The 13,744-nt window shown below is 38.9% G+C and overlaps 2 protein-coding genes across 6 annotated transcripts in view; one reads left to right on the top strand and one right to left on the bottom strand.

Moving 5' to 3' along the window:
- Positions 1–8,461, bottom strand: part of kiaa0825 (KIAA0825 ortholog) — a 118,817-nt gene extending 110,356 nt beyond the window's left edge. For both annotated transcript variants that reach the window (XM_084945351.1, XM_084945352.1), the window contains exons 1-2: positions 8,096–8,461; positions 2,232–2,368 (exon numbers count right to left, since the gene is read on the bottom strand). In XM_084945351.1, the coding sequence (XP_084801477.1) occupies positions 2,232–2,362 (131 nt within the window). In that variant the 5' untranslated portion in view covers positions 2,363–2,368; positions 8,096–8,461. The remainder of the gene's footprint in view (positions 1–2,231; positions 2,369–8,095) is intronic.
- A 267-nt stretch (positions 8,462–8,728) lies between these two features.
- slf1 (SMC5/6 complex localization factor 1) overlaps positions 8,729–13,744 on the top strand; it is a 32,964-nt gene continuing 27,948 nt past the window's right edge. Inside the window, exons 1-9 of one of the 4 annotated variants that reach the window (XM_084945229.1) lie at positions 8,729–8,999; positions 9,401–9,524; positions 11,083–11,161; positions 11,341–11,566; positions 11,659–11,812; positions 11,948–12,091; positions 12,192–12,257; positions 12,741–12,887; positions 13,481–13,650. In XM_084945229.1, the coding sequence (XP_084801355.1) occupies positions 9,414–9,524; positions 11,083–11,161; positions 11,341–11,566; positions 11,659–11,812; positions 11,948–12,091; positions 12,192–12,257; positions 12,741–12,887; positions 13,481–13,650 (1,097 nt within the window). In that variant the 5' untranslated portion in view covers positions 8,729–8,999; positions 9,401–9,413. The other 3 variants (XM_084945228.1, XM_084945227.1, XM_084945230.1) reach the window with 3 other exon arrangements.

The following is a 13,744-nucleotide window of genomic DNA, read 5'->3' as shown; positions in this document are numbered from 1 at the left end:
AAAAACAACCTGGGAATGCATTTCTGCCATATATGATGACCAGACTGCTCTTACTGTATAATTAAGAAGAATTTATAAATCAACCCTGAATTTTTGGAGAAGATATAAACTTTGTAAGGTGTCCCTTAATACAATAATCCCCTCAATAATGAACAGAGACAGAATTAAAATGTTAGAAACTATATCATTTAAGTTGACAAAGACATCACATCCAGTAGTCACAAACCACTTTTACATGTGTTATTAGAGCATCTAATTAAAACTGAATCAGAAAGCAAGTTACAATACAGTGGTGCATCTTGGTCAGATTTAATTCCCGACTACAAAGTAATAAGACAATCATTATCAGCTCTCGTTTTTTTCCTGTTCTGTTGTGTGAATTATTTACTTTAGTTTCACAGTTGTAATCAGAGTGTGGATTTAATTACTGTATTTAAGATTCGAGAACACGCAGCCACACTGATAATCTGTCATTTAACTCCTCCACACGGCTGCCACTGTTTACCAATCTTGCAACAGATGCTGCGTTATACATCTGTGTATATAACCACAAAATCTGATTTTGTTGCAACCAGCTAAAACATACACACAGACAAGCACAGACACAAACACGCACACAACTGTGATCTTTTAATGGGAGGTATTTTAGAGGCAGAGATTTCTGCATTAGCACGCAGCCACTGAATCCTTTTACCATCCCCCCTTCAAGTATTAAACGGTGTAAAATGTCTAGTAAAAATATGAAACAGACAGGTTAGAGTGTAATAAGATGAAGAAAAAAACACCATCATAGGAAACACTGTCATAAGCCATGTGATGTTGAGTTGTGCCCATAACCAGTTTGAGTCTCCACTACTGCTTTCTAATTTGTGCAGCCAACATGCATGCAATCAGAAAAAAACAATCCCACCTTAAGTAAGAGGCAGTCATTAATAACTGAACATTAGAGATTTGAGAGATCAACTTCTACATATAATCCTATGAAAAGTAAGTACACCTTATAGTTCAGTAGCTTAAAACCAAACCAACTTGAGCAGCGTTAATGTCAAGTAATCCTTTTGTGTCATTTTCAGTCATTTAGACTTGCATTCCTTTACAGCGTTGCTTTTGTTCATAACAGTGTTCGAGTCAGGTTGAGGTCTGGGCTTGAGCCATTGCAACATGTTGATTCTTTTGTTTTTCAGCCATTCTGTAGTAGACTTGCTGGTGTGCTTGGGAACATTGTCCTGTTGTATGACCCAATTTGGGCCAAGCCTTAGCTGTCAGACAGATGGCCTCAAATGTGACTCAAGAATATTTTGGTATACAGGGAAATTCACTGTTGACTCAATAACTGCAAGGTGCCCAGACATGACTACAAAACAAGCCAGTTGGTATGATGTGTTTGTACTGACATGCTCTGTTGGTGTTTTTCCCAAACGTGGCACTGTGTTATGTCAAAGGCCATTGCTCCAGAAGTCTTGCGGTTTGTTCAGTTGCAACTTTGCAACCTAAGGTGTGCTAGCATGTTCTCTTTAGAGAGAAGAGTCTTTCTCTTGGTGATCTTTCCAAACGAGCCATACTTGTTAGGTCTTTTTTTTTTTTTTATTGTAGTATCATGAACTTTAACATTAAACATGCTAACTGAGGACTGTAGAGTCTGAGATATAGCTTTGGGTTCTTTGTAGTTCTTCTGAGCATTGCATCATCTGAACACGGCAATTTGCGGGGACACTAAGTTCTGGGAAGACTTTGGCATTGTTTTAATACACACCTTACAAAACCTCAGCTTTTATAAAATTATCGAACACCCTTAACTAGAGGCACCTGCCGCTACTTACTTAATTCATACTGTTGTAGCATTTTGTCACAGAACTGTATAGAGCCTTGTGAAAACGTTGTTTTTCACATGAATATATGTGAAAAACATCCAATGTCTGAAGTACTGTTATCAATCAAAACTTCACAAAAAACACTTTACTGCGGTGCTTTTTTTTTATTGTAATACTAATCTGACCACTATATAGCACTGGGTTTCCTGCACTTCACCTGCCATCCACAGAAAGAAAAGGAACGCTTCACAGAAAATAACCCATCACAAATAAACCAACTTAAAATGTCACTGTTATTATTATCTGGGGTGACAAAAAGGGGTGTAAAGTGTCTGGGTGATGTGAAATTCACAACATATGTTTGCGGTGATAAAGATCAGGAAACTATATCAAGTCTAGCCCTCTGCGACTCTGACTCACCTGTTGGCATTGAGATTGAGCTTCTCCTCTGTGTCTTTCATAAGCTGTTCAAAGTCCAGATCACTGGAAACACCTGGAACCAGCAGCTCCACAAAGGCATGGTCTTCAGCAAAGTCCTCTGGCCACTCCATAGTGCTCTGTAAGATGGGGACAGCGTTCTTTATCACCACATTATATGTTTACCAGTGTACACACCCCACTTTCTTTCTGTCCCTTTTCTCTTTCTATTCCTCTGCCTTCTTCTCCTGTCTTTCAGCAACCTGGCCTTTACCCGGCATCATACTCACTTGGAGAATAATTTTAATAAATAAATAAATAAATAAAATTTTAAAAGACTAACAAAAGGGCCTATAGGGAGTCGACAAAACATTCAGACTATGATTCTGCTTGATAAACTGTCCCATAGGACAGGTTACGTAAAAAAAGAAAAAGATCTGTACCAGGTTATAAAACAAAATAAGGCACAAGGCTTCACTGGTGTCAGGATTGAATCAGCAGTGTAGATTGACATCAATCAACCGCATGATCTAGAGTGTTGTATCAATGCAGCTGTTTGAGAAGCGGCGCACACATTCTGTACACCCAGCACAGACTCTCATGTGATCTAATTTGAAATTTCCTCAAACAGAAGTCTTATTAAGAGGCTCAAATCAATTTCACCTGAAACACCTGAAACAAGGGGAAGTCTGTTATCAACAAGAAACAGCCCCCCCCCTCCCTTTTTTCTCAGAAAAATCATTTGCAGTTGGAGGGCTCCTGATCAAAATGCATTGCCTGAGCCTCTAACCATTTCCACCTACTGACACTACAGTAAGTTAGCAGAGGAAAAAAAGAACAAATAAATAAACAATGAGGTGAGATGCTCTTCAGTCAAGGCTTTAAATAAACAACTCATCTCCTATGGTCTCTCCTAGAACTGCGGGGCCACCCTCCCACCCCCCCACCCCCACCCTGTGGTGCTTAATGCTCATGCTAACAGCCAATCCCACGGCAGTGCCGCACTGCTGGGTCTCATATCAACATTGTCATCAGCACGAGTCAAGTGGAAGGTAATGGAGAGTGTCTGTGTCAATTTGGCTTTCTCACACTCCGCCTCTCGCCCCGTCCTCGTCATCTGCTCTGATTTTAATAATCCCTGTCAAACTCCAAACAGCTCCCTGCACTCCGCTCTGCGTCTTCGCTGCTGCGTACAGTCTATGCCACTCTCCCTGACAGAGTAGACAGGAAGCTCAACATTCATTTAGCCTGCACAAAGGGAGGCCTGTCCAGCTGGACAAATATTATTTTCCTCTGCTGACAGCCTCACCAGTTAAGCTTGTCCTTTATTATTTCTCCCTCTCTTCTTCTCTCTTACTGCTTCCCCTCATCATCACGCTCCCTCTGTGCCACTGACTGAGAGGGGGGTCTATGCCCAGTCACTGCTAAAAGAGAAAAGGATTTTCAATCCACGGATTAGGAACTCAACATTGTAATTATATAGACTGAGCAAGATAGTGTGTGTATGTGAGTGAATTTGAATCGTTTCTTTGTGTGTTTGCGCTTTCTACACTACTGTGCTTCCTTTCAGGTGCTAAAAGGATAGACAGACAGATGGACAGAGGGTCTGAATGTCCTCACTTTATGTCTGCTGGGTGTCTACCTCCTGTTCTGCCATAATATCATCTGTTATCTTAAGCGTGAGTGTGTACATGTAGGTGTGTGTGTGTGTGTGTGTTAGGATTCACCAGGCATCACACAGGGCCTCATTAGTACTATACTTTAAATCATCCAGTCTCCATTGTCTTGTCATTAGCTCCTTAGAAAGCAGATGTTGGAGGAGCCCCTGTGTGTTTCGCAGCATTGCAACAGGGACAACAGGGCCAAGCAATGAAATGCTGCCTGCTCGAGACATCAAATCCACAGCTATTAGACCAGGATAGGAAACACACTCTCCCTCTCGCTCTCTTTCTCTCTCTCTCTCTCACACACATCACTGTCCAATCTCTCTTGTTGCTGCCTGTCTAACCCAGCTAGGCTAACACACAGGCCCATTTACAGTAATGAGTTTGTCCTGAAATATTTAGCAGTGTATCCCCCAGGCTGCCGCTTTAAAACCACTTAGAGCATGTCAAGTTAAAGTCAACATTATTTTAAAGAGGGTACCTAACAGTCTGCTTTAAAGGAAACATAATAAATTAAACAGGTGCATAATCTAAGATCACACTAGTGCTGAGAACTATCTCATTAATACCCAGAGGAGGCCACTGCTTCACTGTTACAGTGCAACCAAGTGGCCCTCTACATTACTTGGATTTTGACTCATGATCTTGACTGTCTACTTTATCACTGGCTTTGTAAGAGGCACAACTCTTGTAAAAATGTATCGGTCACTTTTGTCTTTGCTATAGGGAAATATGTGGATATAATATCTTCCTAAAATATGCTGTGTTAAACCATCCAGATTTCAGAACGCAACAACTTTTTCCTCAACCTAAAAAATGCCTATGTGATTAGCCTACACAGAGGGAATGAATAATACATGACTTCCCAATCTCCTCGACGACCAAATATTACTTGTTTTTGTTGTTGTTTTGTTGAGTAGTTACCATCATTCAACAGTATTAAAGTACCCTGAGCAATGAGTCAATTACAACCCTTTAAAAAAAACAGACAATATTGTGACACTGGAGCAGATCATATATCTTAGCTTATTGCAAATGCCATGAGTTCAGCAAACTTAAATACTCCGATCCTAAAGATGCATTTAGTGCACATGCACAAAAAGACTGAATGTTGGAAAATGATTACTGTACAGAGGATAAAAATGAGACAAAAGTAAATAAATTAATATGATTTAAACTGGATGAATGCAAATGATTAAAACTGGTTGATATATGTTGCAGTAAAAAAACCAAACAAACATGGAAAATCATTTCCTTTGAGAGGTTAGTACTAGTAATTGCTTTTGCTTTTACACCACTTTTTAACTCATAGATAAATGATCATTTATCAGAATTATTGTTGATTACGTTTTCCAATGTCAGTTTGTCAACTGGGGCTCCAATAAAACCTGGTTCTAACTGATATAAGCTGGATCATCATGGTTTACTCCCTTAAACATACCCAGGGTCGCACATCTGTAAATCCCTAATAAACTGGGTCCCACCTCAAAAGCTGAGAGAAGAGTAGTAAAAGATGAAACCCACTGGGCCAGCTTCCTCCTTTAAAAGGTCTGGAAGCAACTCAGAAAAGTGGCTGTCAGACTTAAGAAAAAAAGGCATGTAATGACAATCTTCAGACGGAGAAAATGAACTGAAAAAATGATGATGATGATTATTACTATTACCTCCCCTAAAGAGGTTATTTTTTTGGTAGCATTTGCAAGCCCAGGTCATTCTGTCTATAAACACGGCAGTTTGAAAAGTTTTGAATGAATCCTGATTAAACTTTGTAGCGGTGTAGAGTTGAGTCATGTTAACAATCTATTAAAATTTGGCTTACATCCACCAAAGTCCTCAAGGTCAACTTAATGATTCACTGGTTGAAAATTGACAAAAAGCCTTATAACTTATATAAGGCCTTATATAAACTATAATCCTTACAAGTGTTGTGTGTATCGTAAATCTATAGAAATTACAACATAAAGATTTAAAATATCACGTTACATTTGACTGCTGACCTCTCCTTCAAGGTCAATAGACGGATCTGAAGGTAAACGTTATATTGCTATACAGAGCTATTTAAAATGGTTTCTTAGTGCCATTGATTGAATTGACAACATAATATAAAAAAAAATTTAGGGAATGATATATGGGGATTCTAAATATCAAGTTACTTTGGACCTCTGACCTCTTCTTCAACATCAAATAAGGTCAAACTTTCAATGTCTTTTATCTTTATAATCATGCTTAAAATTCTGCTGTCTTTGTGGGTATTGGCAACATTTAGGAAATGATACTGAATATCACATTATAGTTTGCATTCAATATCATGTCACATTTGACCTCTGATAATAATAATAATAATAATAATAATAATAATAATAATTGCTGTTCTGGATCCCAACAAAAACTCTCTTCAGTGCATTATAAATCATATAAAGCATATTTTATTCCCAGTAGAAAACAGGAAATAACACGTGTTTAAACTGGTCTAATGTACAATTTCAAGAAAAATATAAGTTAATTTTGAATTTGATGGCAAAAATCTCTTTAAAAAAAAAGTTGGGATGGGGGCAACAAAAGGCTAGCAAAGTAAATGATACTAAAAAGGAAAATTTGCAACCAGCTTGGTTAACTGGCGACAGTTCAGTAACATGGATGGGCATAAAATGAACATCGGAGAGAAGCAGAGTTTCTCAGAAGATGAGCAGAAATTCACCAATCTGCAAAGAACTCTGTGTACAAATTGTGAAGTTTCAGAGAACTGTTCCTCGGATGCCACTTTAGCTCAGTGGGTGAGCACGTGACCACATGCCAACTCACTGGAGTGCTGGGCACAGGTCCAAGTTTGAGTCCAACCTGTGCACCGTGTCCTAACCCTCTCTCTCTCTCTCTACTTTCCTGTTTATCTTCACTGCTCCACAATCCAATAATTTTTTTAATGCCCAAAAAAGAACAATGTTAACTGCAAAGGCCTGTATGTCTGCTGTTATGGAGGTGCATTAGTACCTATAGAATTGGCAGCTTACACATCTAGAAAGGCACCATTAATTCTGAAAGGTATATACACATTTTAGACCAACATATGTCCCAAACCCTAACCCCAAGAAAACCACATACTGCAGCTATGACATCAACAACATGACTTCATAATAGAAGAATCTGGGTGCCGAACTGCCTGCAGACCAGGTCTTTCAGCAACTGAAAACATTTGGCATATAATGAAATAAAAAAATACAACAAAGAAGACTGTTGAGCCAGAATTCTCTGTCAGATAAGAATGGGACAACATTCCTCTCCCAAAAGTCCAGCATCTCTCATCATTTCCCAAACATTTATGGACTGTTGTTAAAAGAAGAGGGGATGCTACACATGAACATGACCATGTACCAAATTTGTTTGAAATGTGTTGATGTCATCAAATTCAAACTGACCTTTTCGTTCTTCTTTAAATGATACATTTCTCAGTTTCACATTTGATATGTTTTCTATGCTCTTTCATAAAACAAAAATGTGGGTTTATGTGATTTACAAATCTTTCCATTCTGTTTTTTATTGACATTTCACACAGTTTTCCGATTGTTCAGATTGGGTTTGTAAATGTTACAAGACTCATTTCCAGGATTCAACAGATAAAAGCTTATCACCGAAAGAGTTGAGCTGGTTACTGTCACTTGCTCTTTATGGGGGGTGTTTGGCCAAGCACTGACACATTCTGACCTTCCAGATCAGACTTTTTTTTTTTTTTTTTTTTTTACATCCTAATAATTTCATCCATACAACAAAAGAAAAGGATAAACACTGCCTATCATATTTATAAAACCTCATCTAAAAGCAAAATAAGCAACTGTAACCAGTTAACACACTAAAACCAAACTGTGCCAAAACATTTATCAATTAATGATTCTTCCCCTCGCTATGATAATTTTATGATTACAAAGCAAAGACTTAGCCATATTGTTGTTTTGATAATGAAAGAAAACCACAAAGAATACAGACAGGCCCTGCTGAGACTGTTGACTTTTACCTGCTTGTCGTAGTTCCTGCCATACAGCCACACACAGACCTCTAAGCTCACAGCATGCAAGGAAGTGGTACTGCGTTTGCTTATTTTGACAGTTCATCTGTATCTTTAAAAAAGCCGTTTCGTGTGTCGTATAAAACAAAAGAAACCCGAATGAAACCACTCGACTCACTCAGCGTTGCATGTTATGCGTGTCCTACCTTACAAAAGCTCTTACTTAATCCATCCGGTGTTAATCCATTACCGGCGGGGAAAATGTGACCGACATCATTTGTAGTCACTTCATGCTGATATCTGTCTGCGACAACTATTTGTAGCTAATAACAAAAACCGAGACAATTCAACAGCCAATAAAAATATGATATTGCATTACTATGACAGGATATCTACCGCTGTCACCAAATATTGCACTAAGCAGTTTATGTACACAGTTTCCCGGGCAGCCGATATGGCAGAAGTCGCATGTCACTTTTATTTGTTATCTATCGATAAAATATCCCCGTTACTCAACCGCTGCTGCACAACATCTAGTTATTTTTTGGTGATTTCCGGGGACTGAAAGCGTCCGTGACAACAACCCGGAAGTAGCTCTATGAAAACTTCCGCTCGGTGGGAAATTCCAACGGACGAATCAAATGGTAGGGAAACGCTTTCGCCTTCGGGAATTAATAGCATAATTTTTACATATCAAAGATGATATTTTATTTAAAACATATATTTAATATATTCTGACGTCTTTTTTAAATCAAGTATATAGCCGTGTGTTATTGAGAATGCATGTTAAAAATGTTACGATATGAGAGATCCCCCCCCTGTCTTTCCAAAACAATTGGATTTCATAAAGCTGCTCAACCTTGCAAGTTGGGTGGTGTACTCGCGTGTAATTTTTCTCATTAAACTTATCGTTTGGCCGTTATGTTGAACATTTATCCACACTAAAGAGCGAATGCGCCATGGATTTTTGTTTGGGACGGTTAATGTAGCTTCGGATAAAGTAGCCACACACTGGTCGAAGTTTATTCACTTTGTTGGATGTTTTTGTCAGTGACAAGAGTTTGGCGCGCCCGGGTGTAATTGGAAGTTACCATTGGTGGTATGACCGAGGTACTTGATCAGCTGTGCCGTTAAAACAGTTGACATTGCTTATTGAATAGAAAAGAAACGATATTTTTTCTTGTTAGTTAGTCTACTCTGACGCTGCAAAGCAAATGATATGCCAGCAAGCCTTAGTTAATTATCAACTGAATAAAATTTTGTCACGATCTGTGTAAGTATTGACTTTGTTTGATGAATTTTGTAAACGCTAATATCCTTGATGTGCATGCAGTTTGAACAGTACATTGTTCTTCCTGATGTACTAAGAGTGAAAGCTTATCGTGAAAACAATCTAAGTCATCTAGTCAAACAAGAACTGCAACATTAGATTGGCCAATGAATGATGCGATCTATCTTAACTTATTGTCTCCTACAGTTTAACGAAGTACTTCATTTTGGCTCTTCTTCAGTTTCTTCGCGAAGATGGAGACCTGCACACACGTCTTCCAGATTTCTGGGATCAAAATCCGCGATGAGAAGAGAGTTCTGATCCAGGGAATTCAGCAGCTGGGTGGGAAATACATTGGTGGCTCAGTGAGTAAGATTGAGATCCCTCAGTAGATTTTAGGGAAATGCCACGTGCACTTGTGCCCAAGCTGAAGGGTTGCAGCTTGTGAATAATTTCATTTTTCTTCCTGATGCGTTTAGTCTTTATTCAGCCTATGCGATGTAAGAAAACATAATAGTTAGAGACTAATCATAGACTAAAGTAATGATGAAAGTGTTTAGACAACAATCAAAAAGGAAATGCACTTGTTCCTAAAGTAGCTGACTGAATGAATTACTTGCTGTGCTTGCTGTCAATCATTAATTAGTTCTGTGGAAGTCTGTGTTCTGTGTCTTTATCTTGACAGTCCAAGTAAAGTTTTCAATTGTATTTTTATATTTATATATTGCTTTGATTATCCCTCTACACAAATGAGAACAAAACTATTAGTGTATATGTAGAATTTCAATTCAAGTGTTGTTAAACAGCAAGGATCTTTTTTTTAATACAGCTTTTTCAAGCATCCTAGTTTTATTTTGGATCTTATTTCACACACAGAACCAAAATTATTGCACAAAACCCCAAAACTATCAGGGTTAAAATTATTAGACCTTTGTGCAGGTCAGTCAATAGCGCTAACTTTGACCTTTGGTTTGCGTCGTCGTTGTGTTGAAAGACGAAGCAGCAAACCAGACCCAGTTCTGCTGCTGACTGCTTAAGGTTTTCTTTCAAAATCTTCATATCCTTTTTTTTTCATGATTCCTTTCACGGAGATGAGATTCCCACTTCAGGATGCACTGAAGCACACAGCATAATACTCCCACCACCGTGTTTCACTTTGGGGATAGTGTTCTTTGGGTTGTATGCCTCACCCTTCTTTCTCCAAGGATAAGCAGGGTCTCTTTGGCCTGAGAGCCCTGGTTTTGTCTCATCTGACCAAAAGATGTGCTTTCAGCATGTGCAGTCTTTCTGCAAAAGTGGAGTTTTTCTTAATCTGCAACCTCGCAGTCCATTCTTGTGCAGGTGTCTAATGATTGCCTTCTTTGAGTATACAATTTACAACTTGGCTAAGTCATTCACTAGTCTCTTGGAAGTTGTTCTGGGGTCTTTAGAAACATGGAAACTCTGTGATAACTTTGTATCCATCTCCTACTTTGTGCATCAACAATTCTTTTTCTCTGTTTTTGTCATGAAGCTTTCTCCTGTGACAGCTCAAACTCTTGCTGAAGTTTTTATACTGTGTGTAAGTTGGAAGGTAGCTCTCGGTTTTCACATGATTTTACAAATTTTGAGCATTTGAGCAAAGCTAGTGTAGAAATGCTGTTAAAGAAGCACTAGGGAAGTTTCAGACAAAAACTATAAATGTCAAAGGGGAGCTGATTACTTTGCCCTGATTTGCAGCTAAATCAGATGGTACAACCTAGCATCCTTACATGATAAATGTGAATAAATGAACTGGGGATCCACCTAAAAGTGGAACACTGTTAGTTGCACTGAACATCTGTTGTTGATTTCAAACTGCAACTGTTGCGTTATTGACAAGCTCCACTTACAAAACTGTCTTGTGATGATTACATATAACCACCTTAAACTGCCTTCTTATAGGTATATCAGCACGCTTGCACCCATCTCATAATCCCTCAGGTGTTGTCCAGCGAGAAGTTTTTGGCAGCTTGTGCTGCAGGTGAGTCATGATGGCTGTGAATTTCATGTCAGTGGATCTTTGTTTTCGTTGCTATTTTAGCCTACATACATTTAACGTAGCCATAAAATGCTTCATTGTTTCTTAAGTTTTTTAAGTCCTAGAGGTAACATAACACATTTTATTGAATTTCTTCCCTCTTGCTGCTCATCTCTTGCTAGGAAAGTGGGTTGTAACTCCCAACTACGTGCTGGACAGTGTTAAGAATGGCTCCTGGCTCGCAGAGGAACCCTATGAGGTGGCCATTTCCACAGGTTCCTCCACTGCCTTCTACCCTGTCAAACAGTGGAGAGAGAAAGTGGCCAGTGGGAGACTGAAAGGGGCCTTTCAGGGCTGGAGGGTGCTCCTTATGGTCCAAGGGTCCACACGCAGAGCAATGTTCAAACGGTTACAAGCCCTTGTTCTCTTTTAACCCATGTTCAAATAAAACGAGTGTCTGGTTAATTAATACATTTTTGGTTTTTTTTATTCATTCACAGACTCCTAAAAGCAGGCAGGGCTGAGGTATATCACTGCCCTCCCCCCTCTTATGCCTCTATCACTCATGTCATGGCGAAACCTGTTACAGAATCCTCAAAATCCCACAGTGCTCCTTGTTACCCTGTAAGCCACATAGTCCAGCACCTCTTTGGGGTAAGTCAGAAGAATGCATGTTTTAAAAACATATAAAAAATAATAATAATAATAATTTAAGCAACATATTTAAAACTGATTATTACTAGTCTGATCTTTATTAAACAGTTCATGTTAAAAAAAATTATCTTGTAGACTGAAAGCCTATTGTTTGGGGGTCAAAGCAATCGTGTGGATATGAATTTCAACATAACAGAAGAGCAAGAGGCTCATCCAGCAGATGTGAAGGACAATTTCTCTACTCTGGAGGCGGAGCTTAAGACATATATCAAACAAGTGGTGTGTATTTGTTTTTTTTTTGCTTTGTTTTTTTTATGAGTGGTTTTGTGTTTTCTTGACATTGTTATCATTTTCTTTTCTTTCTTTTTGTTGCTTCTAGGGCCAGCCAAGACTGTGCTTCCTTGAATATTTGGGCTACCATGACCCCTATAGTCCCCTGGCTCAGGTAGATGTGCAGACATATCAACCCCCACCCTTGATCACTACTGTACATCTCTACAATAACTATGTGTTTCATCAAGAGGATCAGGTCATTTAATTTCCTTTATGTCATGCATTTCAATGGAAAGTGACATCTAGAGCAAGGGCGCATCATACCCAGGTCACAATTTAACCACCACTGTCAGCTGATCTGAGAGTTTTGATTGGCAGGTCTATTAACAATACTCTCCACTGTCCTGTCCATACCTTACCCAAGTGGATATTGCTAATAGAAGTGCTCATGTTTTTCCATATGCCATTTACCCATAACAGACAGTCAGAAATGACCCCAAGAACTTTTAAAGCCCATTCACTTCCTATTTCCATTACCCTTCTGCCCTCAACTTTTTTCCCCTCGTCTTTCTGCCATCCGTCTCTTTGAGTGCTGTGTTTCCTTCTGCTTTCCATATACCTCTTGCATTTTATCATTGTTCTTGTATTTCTCCAGGCAACAAAAATGGACTTCAGCAATGTTGGCTGCATGATAGAGTGTGGCCTCTTCACTGAAGCCTTGGACTCAATCAGAAGCGGTGTGTACCCAGGCCTCCTGCCACCGGCGCCGCACCTGATCTCCCTCTTAGAATACGCTCAGCAGGTAGGCATTACCATACTGCAGAAACTCCCACCTACTGCTAGTGCAATATCCTCAGGGGCTGCACAAAAGTATAACTTGCTCCACATTTTTGAGTGTGGATAGCTGGCTTTGAGAGGTCTTTTTATTGGTTTTACTGTCTTTTGATTAAACTGTAATTTAGAGATGTAACTCATAATTCATTTAGTTATTGTACCTTTTTTTTGATAAGTAATTTAGTCTGTGAAATATCAGATCTCATCACATCCTCACATTTCCATCAAATATTTAACTTTATGTGACCAACAGTTCAAAATCAGAACAAGAGTGTGCACAGTGATAGCAAACAAACATACTGTATTTACGCTGCATCATCCTGGACCAGCTGGAAATAAGTTTTACTAATTACTTTACTTAACTTTTACTTATTTACTTATTTAAAAAGAACAAAACAAAAACTTAAATTATTGTTTGGCTCTGATTACATTCTTGGCATCGTCACATCCATTATTTAAGAAAATAAATAAATTGTAGCTTCACTGAATTTTAAGTCTGTATGTACATCCCCGCATTCAAACCAACTGGAACTCAGTTGTTGTGTGCTGATTATGTCACAGGGTAACGCCACATCTGTCTTCATGAGAAATTTCCAGCAGGTCCTTGATAAACTGCTTATTACCAACCCTCCCTGGATGGCTCCCAAGTCAGTGAAACAGTATTTTACTCAAGTGCTGCAGTGTCCTCGGTGTAAGAAGGGCTTGTGGTCTTTTCTAGAGACAGCCATCAGGTAATTATTCCTGCTAATAATTTTATACTGCAAAAATGAAGAGTAACCATGTGATGTGTAGTGAACAAACACTCTAGTGGGTAGCAGTTGTGGT

This window comes from Perissodus microlepis, chromosome 12 (assembly GCF_051167445.1).
Source record: "Perissodus microlepis isolate ML-2025 ecotype Zambia chromosome 12, ASM5116744v1, whole genome shotgun sequence".
Taxonomy (NCBI): domain Eukaryota; kingdom Metazoa; phylum Chordata; class Actinopteri; order Cichliformes; family Cichlidae; genus Perissodus; species Perissodus microlepis.
The sequence above is the reverse complement of the archived record's forward strand: the minus strand, read 5'-3'. Positions and strand labels throughout refer to the sequence as shown.